This window comes from Lutra lutra, chromosome 13 (assembly GCF_902655055.1).
Source record: "Lutra lutra chromosome 13, mLutLut1.2, whole genome shotgun sequence".
Taxonomy (NCBI): domain Eukaryota; kingdom Metazoa; phylum Chordata; class Mammalia; order Carnivora; family Mustelidae; genus Lutra; species Lutra lutra.
This window is the reverse complement of record NC_062290.1, coordinates 40150541-40171520: the sequence shown is the minus strand read 5'-3', so window position 1 is coordinate 40171520 and position 20980 is coordinate 40150541. Positions and strand designations below refer to the sequence as shown.

Genomic DNA, 20980 nt, shown 5'->3' with positions numbered 1-20980 from the left:
CCTACTTGTGTCTTCTGTGTAATTATTATGTACGTATCTATATTTCATTTCATTCCTACCTGTATTTAAAACTCCACAAATTTTATTGTTTTAAGACATTGCCATTGATTTACTCCCTTTAAAAAAAAAAAAGATTTATTTATTTATTTTAGAGAGAGAGTTCAAGAGCAAAAGGGGGGAGGGCAGAGTGCGAGAGAGAATCTCAAGCAGACTCCCTACTGAGTGCAGAGCCTGATGCAAGTCTCCATATCATGACACCAAGATCACAAACTCAGCTGAAAAGAAATCAGAGGCTTAATAGACGGAGCCACTCAGGTGTGCCCCGATTTACTTAAATCCTTAAACCCTTTTTTGTGCTCTCCAGTCTTTTTTCTGCATTAGGGAAATTTCTTGAGGGATCTTTTGTGTTTCTGAGAATTTACTTGTGTACTTCTTTCGTAGAATTCTGAAGCAGTACTGTCTCTGTGTGTGTGTGTGTAGGGAAGGTATTCTGAAAATGCTAAGTTGATTTTTTTTTTCATTTTTAGTTTTTAAAATTCTTTTGTCTTCTGTTTTTCATTGATTAACTTGGAAGTTTAGTTGTCAGTTTTATTCTTCTTTGAAGATAAGGTGCCTTTTTGTTCTGGTGGCTTTAGATCTTCCCTCTGTCTTGGCCTTCAGCAGTTTTACTATGAGGTGCTGTGGTAGTCAGCCTCTGGGATGGAGGTGATCCCTGCCTTCTGGTGTTCACGCTCTTGTGTGATCTCTTCTCTTTGAGTGGGGGTCACTTTATTGATTTGCTTCTGATGACAAGAATATGGCAGAAGTGATTGTTTCTTCCTGATACCTTTAAAAATCTTTTCATAGCACTCTCTATAAATTTTCTGATTGATCTCAATGGAAGGGTTAACTCTGATGTAGCTTTTCCCACAGGGTCAGCTTAATTGTGTATAGAGAACCAAAGAGAATTTTTTTGTTTTATTGGGATGCTGTTACAGAAGCAGCTCTCTTAGCACACCTCCAAATAAGTGGCTCGCTAGACGGAAGGATACTGTTCTTCAAGGCGTATGTATGGCTGATGCTCAGAGTGCAAAACACTTATTTTCAGACATTTTCTTGTGTGTACTTCTGCAGCTGTCCCCAGATAAATGTGCATTAATCAGAGTCATTTTTAGAGCTGTTTTGCCTGTCATAATTATTTTTATAGTTATGTGACTTTGTTATATAATATACAAATTTATGGCAAAGGATTTTTTTCCATGAAAACTTACTTAAATTCTTTTGAAAGACTACATAAATGAATTGATAAAACAGTTATTAGTAAATTGGTTGTGTGTAGTCAAACTGTAAAACACTGAAGAAAGATCTCATAAAAATCCGGGTTTCTTAAATTATTTCTCAAGTGTCCATATTCTTGCTTCATCTTAAAGAGACTGAGATGGAAAATAATGCCATATTAAATGAGTGCAGTTCATGTAAAAAAAGAAGTGGGGAGCTCTCATGCATCAAGATATTTGTGAATGAATGTACCCATGCTTTAAGTTAAAATAAAGTACTTAGGTTATGTAGCTGTCCTGTGTTATGAGTTCTACCTTATCTGGCCTTTTGAAATAACAACCAATTTCTGTTCTGACTGCATCCTATTTTTTTTTTATTAAAGATTTTGTTTATTTATTTATTTATTTATTTATTTAAGAGAGGGAGAGAGAAAGAACACAAGTGGGCAGAGGGGTGGAGGGAGGAGCAGACTCCCTGCTGAGTGGGGATCCTTACCGGGGAGTATCCCAGGACCCTGGAATCATGACCTAAGTGGAAGTCAGACACTTAAACAACTGAGCCTCCCAGGACCCCTCTGACTGCATCTTAAAAGAAGGCTTGATCTATACTTCTAAACGTGAAGGGTGTTTCATCCTGCCTTTTTACAAAGAATTTTGACTTTTTAATTGAGTAATTTACATAATATTCATTTTATTATGTTTTAGGTATTAGCACTAATTCAGATCCATAAATTAAGTTAATGTGTTTATTTACTAAAACCATAAAAAGCCTTTTTAGATTGAAATATTCAGCCAGAACTTAAACAGAGAACAGATAATTATTTAGTGACTCTTGCTCATTTACTAGCAACTTCCATAAATCATACAGATTGTTTATCTGTATATAAAAATCACCAGATAGTTGTGTTTTCTTCTGTTTATTTTATATTTATAAACCAAGATGGGAGTCAAGATTTTTTAATTAAAATTTATGTTGTGTCTGGTGTGAACAGGTCTATCAAGACAAATAAGATCCATTCCTGTTTCTCAAGGAGATTATAGCTCAGTAGCCATTTTATTAAATAGTTACGGCAGAGTCAAAGGTGCCTTTGTGCTTTTTTCTGAGTGTAAATCTGCACATTTAAAAACAACCCTTTTGTATGATGATATAATTAAATTGTAGTTTTTAAATACGTGATCTCTTTAACCTCTACGCTTACATTTACATAGACCTCAGGGGCCAAGAGGAGACAGGAGGAGTCATTGACATTGGTAAAAGCCTTAACAAATTTGGAAAAGACCATTGATATTCAGTACTTTTCTGTGATTCTCATAGTACTGTATTTGTTCTGGTCCTGTAACTTTACTTTTGAGTGCCTTCACACCTAGTCTTCCATAAAATCAGAGCTTTTTCATCAGTTAACTCCATATAGATAAACTCTCTATTCTTGGAATGTGATTTGTTCATTCTGGCTTACCGTAGCAGAAGTCCAAATATTTTTCTCCTATGGAAACATACTATAGGCATGAGGTCTTGGTGTGTGGGATCCTCAGCCTGTCACAGATTTCATTATGCCATCTGCTTCAACCTGAGCGGTGTATCTTCTGCTGGCAGACTTTACTGAAGTTGCCATGGCTCAGGATTAAAAAAAAAAAAAATCAAATTTGGCATAAGGAGCTTGCTTTTGAAAAAATAATAATTGATCATTCCTGCTGTAGATTTTAAAATAACCATTTGAAAGGATTCCCAAAACCCTCTTCTCAACTCAGTGATCTCTCTTTCATTTGTGATTGTAGATAGCCAGTATAATATAAGCCAGTATAAGTTGGGTTATTGGTAACTTTGTTAACTTACTGAGTCTTCTGTTTAATTTTAAGGACAGGTTACACGCTCTTAGGCATGAGTTAGTGATACGTTATAAAATGTTTTGATTGCTCTGTCAATGTAAATTTTACCTAATGTCTTATTTCTAGAAATGATACCTCAAATGACCATTTCTTATGTGCATAGTACATAGAAACAACTTCTTGAAAAAATCCAGATCAAAGTCTACTTATTAGGTGTGTGCCTTTGTGTAATATTGTCATCTGAAGGGGCACCTGGGTGGCTCAGTGGGTTAAAGCCTCTGCCTACGGCTCAGGTCATGATCCCAGGGTCCTGGGATCGAGCCCCGCATCGGGCTCTCTGCTCAGTGGGGAGCCTGCTTCCTCCTCTCTCTCTCTCTCTCTCTCTCTCTGCCTGCCTCTCTGCCTACTTGTGGTCTGTCAAATAAATAAATAAAAATCTTTAAAAAATATATATTGTCATCTGAAAAATGGAAATAATGATAGTGGGAGAGTTGTTGGGAGATGAAATCAGAGTAAGTACCTAAAAAAAAAAAAAAAAACCATTTATTCTGCAAATGTATATTGAATACCAGCTCGGTGCAAGGCACTCCTGTAGAGAATGAAGGACATAAGAGAGAACAAAATAGTCCAGTTCCTTCACTGGGGAATTCTACGTTCTAGTCTGTCCACAGGGATTGGGATGGAAGCTCTGTGACAACAGGGTCCATGGCAAGTGCCAAGAAGAAAAACAGAACAGGGTAGGCTCTGGAGCATTAATGGGGGATGTTGTCTTGGGTAGCGTTGTCAGGGAGGGCTTCTCTGGGATGAAGTTGAGCACACCTGTATGAAATTAAGCAATAAGCATGTAGATGTTGGGGGAAGGATGTATTTGGCTGATAGAGTGAGCAGTTTGCTTTGAGGAACTGTGAAGGGGTCGGTGTAGCTGCATCCTGCTGGGTGAGGGACACAGTGCAGGAGATGAGTTCAGAGAGTGATCCAAAAGTATTACTGATTTACTCTTTCTGATAAATAATTGTGGGTAAAAATTTGCAGTACAGACATCCTATAGAAATGGGAAATTATTTAGTTTTAACCTGATAATCTGTGTAATAGACACATACAAGTAATCATGGAATGCTTTTCCAGAATGGAATGATCTTTTTTGTCATTGTTATTACTTCTGTCATTGTATCTGGAGTTAGCCAAACTGCAAGGCTTGAGGGCACAATCCTCCAGATTTCCAACTCTGTTGGAGACTTTTGATACCAGGAGCAAACAGTTAAGGTCTGACTATGATGTTAGAGGGAAGAATCCACAAAAGACCACCTTTACTTCTGAGATGAACTTCAATTTCTGGATGTTCCCCAAACCACCCTCAGGTATGATAATTCAGTATAAGGACCTACAGAATTTATTGGAAGCTTTTCTACTCATGCTTATGGTCCATTGAAAGGAAAGGATCCAGGTATAAAATCAGCCAAAAGAAGAGATACATAGTACAGCCTGAGGATTTCAAATATGAAGCTTCCATTTTCCTCACAAAATGTTTCCTTTTCAGAATTGGTGTGTGACAGTATGCACAGAGTCTTGCCAACCCAGGAAGCTCATCTGAGTTTGGTGTTCAGAAACTTTATTAGGGTATCATTTCATAGGCATGATTGACTGCCTATGTGATTTAGCTTAGTGTCAGTTTGGGCAGGTATCTTGTGGACTTGGAGTTCACCATGAATATCTGGAAGCTCCAAGGGTTTAGAGGTTCCTTCCTAGGAGCTGGGAATACAGGTCAGACCTCTTTTCAGGAAAGACCAAATGTATATTATTCTAAAAATTCAAGAATATAAAAGATTAAATGGCCCGCTCTCTCAGGGACAGCTAATGTTATTATAATATTTTATAATGTGCATATTTTTCCACATTTAATATAAATATAAACATCTTTTTTGAATGTGCACCATGTCATACTGTACACATTGGTCGATAGCTAGCCTTTTGCACTTCAGTGTGCATGTGAATATGTATGTTTGTGTGTGTTTTAATGGCTACCTTAAAGTTGAACACTGGAGGTAGGTTTTGACATTTTTCTTACCTAATAAAAACAATGCTGCATTGAACATCCTTATACACACATCTTTGTGTATTATTCTCATTTTTCTCTTTGAAATTAATTTCTTGAAATTCAGTAGCTCAATCAAAGGAAATGGAAATTTTGAAATTTCATATGTAGTTGATTATTACCCCTCTGGATGTTTTCTACGAAATAGTTTATGGAATGTCAGACTTGTTAATAATCTTCATATTGCTCTCAGGTAAACACTACAACATCGGCAATTTCAAATGTTGAATATGCTCACATTCCACATCTCAGCCCAGCTATAATTCCTTCTCTGCAAAATGAATTGTTCTTATCATCTTCAAATAATGGGAATCTGGAAGCATTTACAGGATCTGGTACTGCACATGTCAATGGGAAACCTGCTTGTGATGAATTTGATCAACTAATCAAAAATATGGCCCAGGTAAGAATATTTCTACTTGTTAGTTACAATAGAACAGTGTAATCAAGTCCTGAATAATTGGAAGAATATGTATATGTTTATATTACATTATATAAATATGTAATATATATTGTTAAATATATTATGAGGACATTTTTAACATCTGAAAAAATTGAAATAGAAAAGAAGTGAATTTTGTGTGAGATTGGATGGTCAAGAAATTTTTGTTTCATTTTTCTTTTTTTTAAATTCTTCAGGATCAATAATAAAATACATCATTCTAGGTGATGAGTGATAAAGGTTATCTGAGGAAATTCTTCTAAATTATTTTTTTAAACTTAGTAATACCACTAATAAAATAACTGGATTGAATGATTAACTTTCAGTTTTATTTTTTGCCTTGTTTCCTGAACAGGGTCGCCACGTAGAAGTTTTTGAGCTCCTTAAACCTCCATGTGGAGGCCTTGGGTTTAGTGTTGTGGGACTCAGGAGCCAAAACCGGGGTGAACTGGGAATATTCGTGCAGGAGATCCAAGAGGGCAGTGTGGCCCACAGGTAAGACTTTCATGGCATCATCTCTGTTTTTGATACTGTATTCAGAAGGTGTTGAAGACCTTGGGAAAATTTAGAGAAAGAAAATGAATAAAAACAGAAACTTAATGTAACCTGTTATTAATCTGTTTTTAGAAATTTTTAACATTACTGTGATAAAAAGCAAGTCCTTGGAAGGGAGAGTATCTTTTAAATGCAGTGATAATCACTTTTTAAAAAGAAAGGAAAGGAAAATTTGAGTAGGACATTAGTCTCATGATTATTAAGTGGGCTCTTTTTGATTAGATTTAAAAGTTGCAGTATTGGAAAGTATACAAGTGACCCATGATAACTTGAGCTGTATTTTTTTAATATGTTCAAAACAACAACTAAACGTATCCACCTTTGCTTTTATCTAAGACAAAACATACCGGTTGAGTGAGTAGCTATAAAGAAGGTGGCTTTTAAATGGGAGAGATTGATTAGGAGTGGATAACTGGAGCCCAGACTTAAATTTTTAAAAGTAAAATTGCAGGGAAAAGCTTAAAAAGTGTGGACATTAGAAAACTGGCTTAAAAGTAACCTGAAAATATATGCCAAAGAAGCTGTCATTTTCTTGAGAGCTGTCAGATGTCTTCTACCCCTTTCTTCATTCCTGCTAGAGATGGAAGATTGAAGGAAACCGATCAGATCCTTGCTATCAATGGACAGGCACTTGATCAGACAATTACACATCAGCAGGCTATCAGCATCCTGCAGAAAGCCAAAGATAATGTCCAGCTAGTTATTGCCAGAGGCTCATTGCCTCAACTCATCAGCCCCATAGTGTCCCGGTCTCCATCTGCAGCCAGCACAATTTCAGCACACTCTAACCCGGTGAGTACGTAAGATTTGTAAAAGGGACAGATACTATTTTTTTAGTTCTTTTTGGTAGTCTACAGATTTCCGTTTCTTGTAGGTCCTTATATTTCATGAGTTTTTCCTATTTTATTCTTTTATCTCTCCCTCACTGGAATATTAGTTATTTAACTATAATTAAGTTACTACCTTCTAAGTCAACTTTTACCTTTCTTTATGTATTCTTCTAGTTGACCACATTCCTCAAAAAAAAAAAAAATCTGTTTTTCAATATACCTGATTCTGTCTGTAGACAGATAATAGTCTTGTTTTTGCTTTATAAATTATAGAATTATAGTCTTTGAGTTAGCAGTCAGTGACTTTAAGGAGCCCTCTAATTTGAAATCCTGTGAAGCAAGATTTTATAGAAGATAATCTTAACAGGTGATGATTTTTCCTTGATCTTTTCTTTTTTTAGAAGTTCTACAAAGGATCTTGCAAATCAGTGCCTATCTTCAACTGGTTAAATGCGGTTACTAAAAAGATGTATTGATAATTTCAAGAATGACTATATCAATAGCAGTAACAATCTGTTGAAAGGGAAGTATACTAAATGAAAGGGACATTGTTAAGGCTTATTATATCTGAACTCCATTATTTGATACCAATCACAAAATAATATTCACAAAAATCTCAGTCATAATAAAACTTTAGTTTTCCCCAATTTTTTCAAATTCATATAGGAGTTTTGTTTTCAGGTTCACTGGCAGCATGTGGAGACTATTGAACTGGTGAATGATGGATCTGGACTAGGATTTGGTATCGTTGGAGGAAAAGCAACTGGAGTGATAGTAAAAACCATTCTGCCTGGAGGAGTAGCTGACCAGGTAAGCTACTCCAGTAGGTGTTTTATGTTGCTTTATCAAATTATATGCCTTCATCTTTTATATTTTCTCTTAGGAAGAACAAACTTTGGCCTTATGTGATGTCAAAGAAGCTGGGTTAGAAGCTTCTGTTTTGCGGGGCTTTTCTGAAAGTGTGTTCTTAACCCTGGGAGAAAGATCTTTGAAGAGGGACATTGATGTTAAGTTACAGTTCTATTTATTTATTTTTTTAAAGATTTATTTATTTCAGAGAGAGAGAGAGAATGAGAGAGCAAGGAGGAGGGTGGAGGGAGAGGGAGTGAAAGAATCTCAAGCTGACTCCCCGCTGAGTGCGCGGCTTGATCCCAGGACCCTGAGATCATGACCTGAGCCAAAATCAGGAGTTGGGGGCTTAACCAGCTGAACCAGCCAGGCACCCCTTAAGTTAGAGTTTTAGACAATGATCTTAAGACCTTTGTAGAATGACAGACTAAAGCCCAGGTTATGGATTTGATCATTATAGAGGTAGCTACCCTTTATTTTATGATCACAAATTGTATTTGTAAAACTAGTCAGCTGCTTTATAGCCACAAGGTATTATGGAAGGAAAAATACTTTATTTTATTTTATTATTTTTTTAAGATTTTATTTATTTATTTGACAGAGAGAAATCACAAGTAGGCAGAGAGGCAGGCAGAGAGAGAGGAGGAAGCAGGCTCCCTGCTGAGCAGAAAATCCGATGTGGGGCTTGAACCCAGGACCTGGGATCATGACCTGAGCCGAAGGCAGCGGCTTTACCCACTGAGCCACCCAGGCGCCCCAGAAAAATACTTTATTATTGAGAGAAAAAACAAGTCCCTTTAGTGATGGGTCACTTGTGTCATCTTTGTAAATGGAGCACAGCCTATTTTTATCACTTGGAGTAGTTTGTGCTGGTATTGCCATTTATGTTCTGTGACACTGCTGGAATATATGTGAGAAAAATTGTTGTAAAGTTACCAGTTATAACTTACATTTTAATTTGAGAAGTTCTAGTGTTAAGTGACTTTTTCTTTGGTTATAACATTTTGTTATAAAGTCGTTTGTTTTTGCATTGTATGTTTAAACTTAACCTAGTTAAGTCAGTTCATAAAATATTTCTCATATTCCTAAATGAAAGGCCTGTTTAATGGCAGCTTTATCAGTAGAGGTATTGACAGTAGCATAGTAATATGAATATTTCCTCCCTTTTAAATATTAGCCAGCCTCTAACAGTATTTAATGAAATTCCCCTAGTTGACTGGTCTGCAATAAATTGAGCTTTGTCTTCAGTATAGAACTGCAGTACCCAATACTGTAGCTGCTTGTAGCTACTTGCTACTTCTAAAATTCAAGTTTAAATTAATTAAAATTAAATAAAATGAATGCCTAGGGTTCCTGGATGATGTAGTCAGTTGAGTGTCCGACTCTTGGTTTCAGCTCAGGTCATGATCTCTTGGGTTGTGAGATCAAGTTCTGAGTTACGCTCCACGCTCAGCACAGAGTCTGCTTAAGATTCTCTCTCTTGTCCCTCTGTCCCACCCCCCACCCATCCCAACCCCGCTTGAGCTCTCTCTAAAATAAATAAAGGAAATTTTTAAAAAATAAAATGATAAATTCAGTTCCTTGATTGGACTGGATACATTTCAGGTGCTCTATAACCACATGTCACTGGTAGCTGCCATACTGGATGATGCAGAACATTTCTGTCCCTGCAGAAAGTTCTAGTGAATAGTGTTTGTATAATAATAAGACTCCATCTAAATTTTCATCTATTTCATTTGAAAATTATTCTGTTAGGGAGATTTTTAATTGAAAGTATAAGACAGAAATGTGGTATTTGTTCACTGCTTTTTAGTGGTTTTTCTATAATTTTTGAGTAATGTGTATTTGCATATGCTACATCTTTGCTTAGTGGCATTTTCTTTTCTTTTCTTTTTTTCTATTTCTCAAAAAACTTATAAAAGACCTAATATTTTCCTATATACAGTGGGTAGAAATCAAATTGAAATGCTGTTATCAACTATTGATTTAAGGAATGTTTGTGAATTTCAGTTACTTATATCACATTGAATAATGTTAAGATGCATCAAAAGACAGTTAAAATAATAACCACATGTTTCATGTTCTGAGATTGGTAATTCACATTACTGCTGTTTTTAAATTATTTTCTTTCCCTCATTTAGGATTTCCCTGATGAAATTAAAATATAAGTAGCCTGATTAATGGATCTCTTTATTCAGCATGGGCGATTGTGCAGTGGAGACCACATTCTAAAGATTGGTGACACGGATCTAGCAGGAATGAGCAGTGAGCAAGTGGCACAAGTGCTCAGGCAGTGTGGAAACAGGGTTAAATTGATGATTGCAAGAGGTGCCATTGAAGAACCAGCAGCACCCACCTCTTTGGGCATCACCCTTTCCTCATCCCCATCTTCTACACCAGAAATGCGGGTAAGTAGATAGAAACAGTTACTCAGAACCTCCATAGACAGTAACATTTAGATAATAGTGATGTTTCAAAACTAGATTTAATGATATTCATATATTAGTGCTAAAGAATGAAAATTCAAGTGTAGATTCAGCACTAATAACATCTTATTAATTAGGAATCATGTGTAACAGATGAAAAATAGGTTTCTTTAAAAAATTCTAGATTACTCTTTTACATTTTTCTCTAAGCACATTTTTGAGGATAATCTTTTGGAAGATAATAAAATTTTCAAGAATTATTTGCTACTAATAATTCAATGTTTAATTTTATCTTTCTTTTATTTAGAAGGCTCTCTGTTAGGTGGGCTGTGAGTTACAATCATTCTCCTTCAGTCACTTCCCTTTTAGTATCTGTTTTGGGGGTAGGAATAGGGGTAGGAGTATCAATAAAATATTTTTATCCAAAAATCTCTCATATATTTAAGAACAGAATTACATCCAATTTCTAGGTAAGCTCTATAGCAAATGCAAGTCCTGTATTCCTTTCTCATAGATCTAAAAACATCTATCATTTTTTTTTCTGTTAAAGTTTTTCTAATTAGTTGCTACAGATTCTTTTTTAATAGCCTAACCTCCTCCACAAGCCCTTTAAAACTTTATTAGAACACTTGAAATTTCCATGATTCTGTTGTTTTTAGGATTGAGTTAGTTGCTATTTTTTGCAGAGGAAAAGAAGTAAAGAAAGAAAGCTTGTGTATGAAAGTATTTAAATCACATTCTTTTGTGGTAAACAAAACATTTATTCAGCAATATATAAATGAATGCACTACCGAAAACCACTTGATGTAATTGAAAGCTTAGAAAAATATCTATTCTGTGCATATCATCATTTCTGAAGCTTGTGCCCCTTTTAAAACCATTCGATAGTCAAATTGCCACCCTCTAAAATAGCACTCGCATAAGTCTTATTAAAAATAGAAAACACATTTGTTTCAATTGAAGCAGATTTCATCCTGTCATTTTCTTGTAATTATCTAAACTTTAAACTTTTGCTAAGTTTGCACAGATAATTATGTGCAATAAAAAATAAATCAAACTTTACTATAAAATTATATCTCACTTAGATGGACTATCAGTGAGATACAGTCAGAGTTTGCTTAAATAAAATAAAAAAAAATTACCAGCAAGCCCCAGCCTATATGTCCATTCGAGCCTTCGTTCTGTTGTGATCTTTGTAAGGTTCTCTGGGGAATCTGCTGGTACCACACAAGCACATAATGCCAGAAGCTTGCTGATGACTTACTGCACTAGTCCGCTAACACTGAATTCAGAGAACCTTGCCCTTCAGTCCAGTGTATAATTAATAACAGTTTTCCATGGTAGAGAAACCTGTTGTCAGCTGTCTTTCAGGAATGAAGATCAATGCAGAAAGGCATACTTTCCATATATAGAGCTTTTCAAGTTAAAGTCTGAATTTACAAAACAAATACAGTACAACAATTTTAAATAGCTCTATGTTGCATTTCACAGGTTTTCAAAGTCACCATCAGTATATTAATAAAATATCTGGAAGATAGGTTAACTCCACTCGTGGTGTTAGCATCAGCTATCCACTTAAGATAGCAGTAGCAGCAAGTTAGTGGACACTGTGGCTCCTGTTTCTACTAGGCATTTTACACCCTGCAGAGCATTTTTTTTTTTTTTAAAGATTTTATTTATTTATTTGACAGAGAGAGATCACAAGCAGGCAGAGAGGCAGGCAGAGAGAGAGGAGGAAGCAGGCTCCCTGCTGAGCAGAGATCCCGATGCGGGGCTCGATCCCAGGACCCTGAGATCATGACCTGAGCCGAAGGCAGCGGCTTAACCCACTGAGCCACCCAGGCGCCCCCCTGCAGAGCATTTTAAGACCAGGGGTTTTGCAACTCACTTACCTGTATGTGAATTCTGCCTTTAATAGATTGCTTACTGTTTGTCCTTGAAAAGGTTTATGTTCCTCACTTTCCCCAGAGAAAAACTGATAGGAATTTTACCTCCCTTACAGGCTTGTTTTAAGGAGTAAATTAAAACATGTCAAGTGTCTGTTATGTAGAAACTGCTCAATAAATGTTAGTTGGACTTGTTACTCTTATTCCTGGTAGACAGTTGAGCAAAGCAATGATTAGAAAAATTCAGATTTGAACATGTTGACCTGAATTCAAAGCATAAGTTCTTTCAGTTGTAGAAATAAAGATAACCATGCTGAAAATAGAACTTGTTAATAAGAGAGTATTTGATTTTTAAAATTTTGTATACACAAATAATAATGCATTTATTTGATAAGGGGGTGTTCGTCCTTACTGCTGACATTACTTTTGAGTAACAATGTAATGCTCAGTTCATGTTGTCATGATTGGAGGAGTAGTCCTTTTCTAGCAGAGTTCTTTGCCATCTTATGATATATTATTCCTAAATATAGGTTGTTGCCTTTTGAATTTATCTTGTTTACAGGTTTATTGTCCTGCATATTTATTGATTGATTTTATTTTAGGTTGATGCTTCTACTCAGAAAAGTGAAGAAAGTGAGACATTTGATGTAGAACTCACTAAAAATGTCCAAGGATTAGGAATTACCATTGCTGGTTACATTGGAGATAAAAAATTAGGTAGTTTCAAATTTTTTTTTTTAATTTGGGAATTGCCTCTAATATCTTTGTCTTGTAAAATAGTGAATTACTATTCTGTATTTTCAGATTGTTGGATAAATTGATCAAAAACTTCCTTCGGAATAATACACTGTAGAAAACTCTGATACTGTGCTTGTCAGACAAAATCACTGTCTTATTCTTGAGACTAAGTTTCTGTTGGTTTTGTTCCTATGGTTTATTGATTTATATTTATTCAAAATTAGGACTTTATATTTGGAGAATAAAGGATGGATAGTTTTTGAGTGTGCTTTGCAAATAGTAAAAAAAAAAAATCCAAAAACCCTATTTCTAATCTTAGAACCTTCAGGAATCTTTGTAAAGAGCATTACAAAGAGCAGTGCTGTTGAACATGATGGAAGAATCCAAATTGGAGACCAAATTATAGCAGTAAGTAACACATTTAATAAGAGCTTTGTTAATTTTCATGGTTGATAAATGCATTCTCCTAGTTTGCTCAGTTTTGAGAACTACAGTTAGCTCCATACTAATTTAAGCTTTTTGATGATTTGAAGCTGTCATTACAATTACCCGTTTTGTTGTTTTGTGGAAGAGCATTGGATGGAAGCTTCACTGATCTCAATTCTAAATAATAGAATAATTTCTGATATAGCTGATTTCTGGTTGTAATGAGTTTGTTACCTTATTATACTTTAGTTGCAGACAATCTAAAGACCAGTATCATAATGTTTGGTGTACTTGAGTCTGAATTTTGGGATGTGTGCATTTTTTTTAATATCAGCGGAATGAGACTGTGTTGTTGTTGGCTCCATGTCCAGGGCTTCTTTTAGGTCTAAGAATATACAGGAATAAAAGAAATAGATCTTAACTCCCTCTTAATCAGATCAAGCCCGTCATTGTTTTTGTAGTAACTTCGGTATGTTTTGAGCATATTGCTATTCAAGGCAGTGTACAGAAGAATACAACTTCAGTTCAGTGTTCTTGCAAACTGGGCTGCCCTAGGTACTCCTTAAAACACATATCCGAGAGACCCTACACCAGTGGCTTCTTGGTCAAGTAAGTTTAGCAAAAACTGATAAGGTCTCTTAGGGATTCATAATGCACATTGAAAAATCGAAGACTCGGGGAAGTTCTGCAATTAGAGAAAAGTCAGCTATTTTACTTTGGGTTTTCCTAAACTTTTGTAATCGTGGGCTCCTTTTTCCTCAAACATCTATTAATATTCTTTGGAAGACATTTTGGAGAATACTATTTATCTTAATATATATTTGTTTATGTTTAATTACGACTTTGTTGTTTCTTTGGGATTTTATTATGATAAGAATGTAGAATGTTAACATAAGATTCCTTGTTCATAGTGGCTTTATTCATAATAGCTGAGATGAGGAAGAAACCCAAATGTCCACCGATGGATGAATGGATAAATGAACTGTGATATCTATCTATCTATCTATCTATCTATCTATCTATCTAATGGAATATTATTTAGTCTCATAAAGAAGGAAATTCTGTCACATCCTGCAACATGGTTGAACCTTAAGGACATTATTCGAAGTGAAATAAGTGAGTCACAAAAAGACAAGTACTGTATGTTTCCACTCACATGAGGTACCTAGAGTAGTCAAACTTATAGAAACAAAAAGAATGGTTGTTGCAAGAGTCTGAGTGGAGAGGTACATGGGGAGCTGTTTAGTGGGTACAGAGTTTCAGTTTCGCAAGGTAGAAACGTTCTGGAGATCTATGCATGACGCTGAGTAAACTTAGCACTACTGAACTTTTACAGGTAAAAATGGTTAAGATGCTTAATTTTTTGTTATGTGTTTTTTACTGCAATTAAAAAAAAGGGGGTGCCCACTTCTACATTATAACTTCCTGAGTCTTCTTGGGCTTAGTTCTGTAAAACTAAGTACACTTGTTCACCCCTTGAAACCTATTGTGAAGATCAAGCTGTGCTTGCCACTTAAGTTGGCTATGACTTGGGAATGAGTTTTAACCACTGTCTCTTCATTTGTCATACAATGAAAATTAACTACTTTTTTTTTAATTTTGGAGAAAAGGAGTGGAGAGAGAGTGTGCATAGATATAGACTCTAAATCCATATCTATTACTGAATTAAAAATTGAAAACATAGCTAGGGTACTTTTTTCCCTGAGGTATGTATTTTATTTTATTTTACTTTATTTTATTTTATTTTATTTTATTTTTTTAAAGACTTTATTTATTTATTTGACAGAGAGAGATCACAAGTATGCAGAGAGGCAGGTGGCGGGGGGTTCCCTGTTGAGCAGAGAGCCCAATGCGGGCCTTGATCCCAGGACCTTGGGATCATGATCTGAGCCAAAGGCAGAGACTTAACCCACTGAGCCACCCAGACACCCACGATACATATTTTAATCCATTAGAAAACTTTTTTTTTTTAAAAATCAGCTTTATTGAGATATAATTCACATAACCTACAATTTACTCATTTAAAGGGTATAGTTCAGTAGCTTAATTTAGTATATTCACAATTGTGCATCCATTATCACTGTCAATTTTAGAAACTTTACGTTTCCTTAAAAGAGAACCCCATACCCAGTAGCAGTCTGTCCCTAATTCTACCAACTGCCCAGCACTAGAAAACTACCAGTCTTTTTTCTGTCTCTATAAATTTGCCTACTCTGTATATTTCATGTAAGTGAAATTATGCAGTATGTGGTCCTTTGTGACTGGTTTATTCTGCCTGGCATGTTTTCAAGTTTCATCCATGTTGTACCATGTATCCATTCCTCATTTCTTTTTATAACTGAGTTATATTTCATTGTATGGATAACCACATTTTATTTACCCATTTATTAATTGATGGACATTTGGGTTGTTTCCATTTTTTGTCTGTTACAGATAACACTGCCGTGAACATTTATGTACCAGATTTGTATGGATGTATATTTTCATTTATCTTGGGTTTATACCTGGGCATAGAATTGCTGGATCCTATGATAACTGCTTAGTAAGCTTCATTCACCTATAAAATGGGGAAAAGGAAACTTTCCCTTGTATAATTTTTAGGAAGACCAAATGAGTAATTCGTTAAAATACTTGGTATAACACTTTGCATGTAAGTACAGTTTAATTAATGAAGTAGTTCCTTACTGAAGGCCTGAAATAATTGCACATTTAAAAGCACAATATCTTTCCTCCAAACTTGTCATTATTTCCATTAAGTGGAGCCTCACATAGGGTTTTGCTTAGGTAAGATCAGTAATGAAGGGAATTATTGACTCGAAAGGAGAGGTCTCCTTCGTATGAAGTGTTTTCTTGTTTTCAATAAAGCCATTTATCTTCACTGTTATCAGTGTTCTGAGTTTTAACTTTTAGCAATATTCTCTTCCTTCAGAGTTAGGAGCATCTCAGACTGAGGAAACATCATGCAATACTTTTGGCCATGCATTAATTTTTGTGAAATATCACCATCTTGTGGACTTTTGAGATACTGGTGGTAAAGTTCCTCACACTGGTTGCATTTTCACAACTGCAGTCTTTGTTTTTCCTGGCTTTGTTTTGGTAGCAGCTGTTGGAGCTGAACTCAGTTTTTATTTTGTAGTTGTACAGGCAGTGAGAAGATTGAGAAATTATTTCTTGCTATTTTGAGGAGATAGTGTTTTATTTTTTAATTTTTTAAATTTTTAAAATTTTTTTTATGAACATATAGTGCATTTTTAGCCCCAGGGGTACAGGTCTGTGAATCACCAGGTTTACACACTTCACAGCACTCACCATAGCACATACCCTCCCCAGTGTCCATAACCCCACCACCCTCTCCCGAAGGAGATATTGTTTTATAACATTAAGCTTACTTTAAGATTCCTGTTCTACAAATTGTGCTCTGTTGACCCCTAGGGTTTCACTGTAGACATTACAGGGGAGGGAATAGAGCCAATGATTCCATGTTATTCCGCTTTGTTTATTAGTATTCCATTTAAGAATTATTTGATCAGGGGCGCCTGGGTGGCTCAGTGGGTTAAAGCCTCTGTTTTCAGCTCAGGTCATGATCTCAGGGTCCTGGGATTGAGCCCTGCATCAGGCTCTCTGCTCAGCGGGGAACCTGCTTCCCCCTCCCCCTCTCTGCCTGTCCCTCTGCCTACTTGTGATCTCTGTCTGTCAAATAAATAAATAAAATCTTAAAAAAAAAGAATTATTTGATCAAGGGATTCTATTATATTTTAAAAAGTTGACCAAACTGCTCATCAGATGGAATCATATATTCACTCTTCTTAGATTGATGTATAGAAATCCTTGGTAAAAGCAGTATGGAATTATGATTGATTAAAAAAAAAATATCGTGGAGCTGGGTGGCTCAGTTGGTTAAATGTCTGACTTTTGATTTCACTCAGGTCATGATCTCAGGGTCTTGAGATCCAGCCCTGCACCTCGCCCCCATCGCTCAGGGCAGAGTCTGCTTGAGAGTCTCTCTCTCTCTCTCTCCCTTCGCCCCTCTTCCTGCTCACTTGGTGGGCACGCTCTCTCTCACAATCTCTCTAAAATAAATACATAATAAAATTAAAAAAAATTATTAAGCAGGTAAGGAAGGAAAGGCGTCAAATGCCGCTTTTGATATTCTGACTTTGTTAATAAGCTCCAGTTCTCTCTTACTATGTATCTCTGTAAGGGGCACTGCGGAAGGGCTGGGCTGGCTAGATTGAGTGTACTCAGGAGCTGGGGTTTTCTAGTTGTTTCAACTAGTAATTCTCTATCATTGTTCCTGCTAATTGTGGTGTCTGCTCTGTGCATTACGAGGTTATTGGAGCTTTCCCTGAGAGAGCACACAGGCAGTCTCCTGCCCTTGCATCTAGTTCCAGAGCATTCTTATCTGTGGTATGATTATGTCTGAAGCCATGTCTTAACTCTGCCTGTGATTGTAACAGACCAGACCTGTCTGGGACCCCGATTTGGGCTTTGTTGACCATATCTCATATGTATGTTAAATGTAGTGATATTTGAACAGAAACTTCTCTCAAGAAAGATAGAGATTTTCATGTTTTTTAATCACTCCTTCACTCTGTTAATAATGCCAGCTTCAGAGTTTCTTCCCAGTGTAAAGTACTGGGCACTGTAATTTTGGGAAAATAGGTACCGTTATTCCCATATTACAGATGAAGATAATGAGAAATCTGAATTGAACTCTTTTGAAATTGACTTTTGAAAGTCCATGGTTATTCCATTATACCAGTTTCTTCTGTGCTGGTACCATCTCTGACATTTGGGTAGGGAATATGTTTTTAAATTCAGGCCACCAAATTTTGAAAATAAAGGAAGACTGCAGTTTTTAAAAAATGTATCTGAGCTTTATTGCTATTAAGTTGATAAAATCATATGCATTTGAGTTTTTAAAATTAAACTGAATCTGTAAAGAGTCGAACAATAAAAGTCTATTGTAGGTAAAAACTTGTAATAAGTTCTGTGAATTTTAAGAATGTTTATGGATCCTTAAAGTTGAGATTTTTTTATGAGTTTTTTCTTACTTTCTTTACTGATAGTAAATAACATGATCGTTTATTTTAATTTTTGTCTTTGAGGTTTAAATTTAAAGTAAGATGCTATAATCTGAGTTTATTTGTTCCAAGAGGTAACTTGCTTTACAAATAAATCCTTGACATATGCACTGACGGCTCTATATTCCCATTTGGGATGAATATCTATTGCACAAACAGCAGTATGTTTTGGCGACATCAGAGCCTGTCCTCTTGGAGCATGCAGTCACAAAATTCATAATGACAGAGAATATAAATTAAAATTATGGTAAATGCTGGGAAGGAGAAATGGTAAAGGGGACTTTAACTATAGTCAGAGACCTTAGGGTAGTTCAGTTATGGAATATATAGCACTGAGATGTAAAGCAAGTGTAGGTGTTTTCTAGGTGGGCAGATGAGAGAGAGTACAGGCTAAAAGAAGTTCAGGGATTCGAGACTGGGGGGGCAGAGTCTGCAGAGGCCTCCAGGCTGAGGCGAACATTGCAGGGCAGGAGTGGATATGAGCCCTCAGGGGCGGGAAGCCCCAGGGGATAGGCAGCGCCATGCCTGATGAGATTGGTGGTGCATCTGGGGAGAGTTGACAAAGTCTTTCTAAGCTATGTTCACAATATGGAAAGTTGGACTAAGGAGTGTCCTAGGGAAGGCAGTCTTGGGACGATATGATCATATCTGTAGTTTGGAAAGATCACAAGCACATCTTCAAATGTTTTATCCTCTGTGAACTAGGAAAAGGGAAAGTCACATGTGTTTTCTGAAGAGGCAGAGAAATAAGGAAGGTGGTTTTGTCATCCTTCTTTTTTAAAGCCAGAGTAAGTATGATATGGAACACATCAGCACTCTCAGAGACCACTTTTCTCATTGTCTTCTACACGTTTATACACTGTATAGTACTGGCTTCCAAACTTGACTGTGTGTCAGGGTCACCTGAGGAACATAAAAGAATATTCTGACCCCGGAACTGTTGGTTCATGATGTCTAGAAATGAGACACCATCATCTGTAAAATAAAACAAAACTCACCTGGGTAATTCTGGTGCATCTAAGTTATTACTGGTCCCCAAACCGGGTGTTAGTTCATTCTCCAATTAGGGGGTACTCAGTCTTGTTGATTTCCCACTAACAAGCAGTAAACACGCATTTGGTGAATTGATAATACAAATATTCATTTATTTTTTAACATGTCTTTTCTGATCACAGGTAGATGGCACAAACCTTCAGGGTTTTACCAATCAACAAGCAGTAGAGGTGTTGCGACACACAGGACCAACTGTGCACCTGACACTAATGAGGAGAGGAGCGAAGCAGGAGGCTGAGCTTGTGTCAAGGGAGGATGTCACAAAGGATGCAGTTTTGTCTCCTGTGAATGCCGGTGGAAGCAAAGGTAATGCCTGGTTAAACTGTTTCTCAGTTAGACCCTTACATCATTTAGATTTTTTTTCTAATTCCGAAAATACCTCAAGAATGGTATTTAGTCCTCACTATTCATTATGAGCCAAATAAAAAGGAAATTTGGTGACCTTGGGACTAACCAGAACTAGCTATGTGTCCATTCAGTGCAGAAAGATCTCCCGAATAAAGCAGATCTCTTTCTTTCCTGTTGATTGAGGCACATGACTCTGAAATTACTTTTGGGTGTCATTGCCGAGTTTTCTGTTCAGGGGAGCCTGTTCTGCCCAGGCTAGGTCTGCAAGCCTCGTGTTCCTAAATGTCCAGCCTTCCTTGGAGGAATCTACTTTAATAAGACATTTAGAAATGCCATTCATAAGCTGTTGGTACATGAGTATCTCTGAAAATTAGTGAAACCCCCTGGTAGCTGACTGATGTAAGTTTGTTGGTAGAAGTCAGGGTTTTGGTTTGAAAATGCTGCTTCATTTCTCAAACTATTGACCATTCTGGTATTTATGCCATATACTGTTTATTACAGCAGTAGGAGACAGGGAGGCAAATCGCACGAGAAATTTATTGCTTTTTTTTTAGAGAGAGGGAGACAGAGTGAGGCGGGGGGGAGTAGAGGGAGACGGAGAGAGAGAGTTTCAAGCCGTCTCCACACTCCGCACGGAGCCCGATGTGGGGCTCAGTCTCACGACCCTGAGATTGTGATCTGAGCTGAATTTAAGAGTCGGACACTTAACTGACTGAGCCACTCAGGGGCCCTGAGAAATTTATTCTTTATCATGTTAACAGAGTTTCCCTTTTAAGTACAAGTGGTTATTGATAAGTTTACATACAGGGAACACTCATCTTGGGGTTCAGATAAATCAGTGGGATTTGAAAAATTTCATGTGCTTGATTATATTATAGATGTAACTACTAAAATATTCTTATCTTTAAGAAAATTATGAAAAAGATGAAGAGTCTTCATCTTTGAGTAGAAACACCAGCATATTACCCGTTGAAGAAGAAGGTAAACACCTGGAGTGATACTCCTGTGTTCTTTATCGTCTGTTTGTTTGTTTCGTAGAGAGACTGTGTTTGTAAATGAGATTGAGCCTCTGTGGAGAGTAAATTGTTAAAAAATCTATCAAAAAAGCAGAAGAGATAGTTTCTAGTCCTTATTTATAGAAGAGATTAATTTCTCTAGTAGATTAAAT

General features: G+C 36.4%; 1 protein-coding gene across 10 annotated transcripts in view; it reads left to right on the top strand.

The window, feature by feature from the left end:
• MPDZ (multiple PDZ domain crumbs cell polarity complex component) overlaps positions 1 to 20980 on the top strand; it is a 157393-nt gene that overhangs the window by 48171 nt on the left and 88242 nt on the right. For 9 of the 10 annotated variants that reach the window (XM_047699409.1, XM_047699414.1, XM_047699411.1 and 6 more), the window contains 9 exons: positions 5369 to 5578; positions 5973 to 6112; positions 6751 to 6964; positions 7684 to 7812; positions 10050 to 10259; positions 12766 to 12880; positions 13221 to 13309; positions 19587 to 19770; positions 20722 to 20793. In XM_047699409.1, the coding sequence (XP_047555365.1) occupies positions 5369 to 5578; positions 5973 to 6112; positions 6751 to 6964; positions 7684 to 7812; positions 10050 to 10259; positions 12766 to 12880; positions 13221 to 13309; positions 19587 to 19770; positions 20722 to 20793 (1363 nt within the window). Of the gene's footprint in view, positions 1 to 5368; positions 5579 to 5972; positions 6113 to 6750; positions 6965 to 7683; positions 7813 to 9992; positions 10260 to 12765; positions 12881 to 13220; positions 13310 to 19586; positions 19771 to 20721; positions 20794 to 20980 lie in introns of those variants that run through there. The other variant, XM_047699415.1, reaches the window with a different exon arrangement.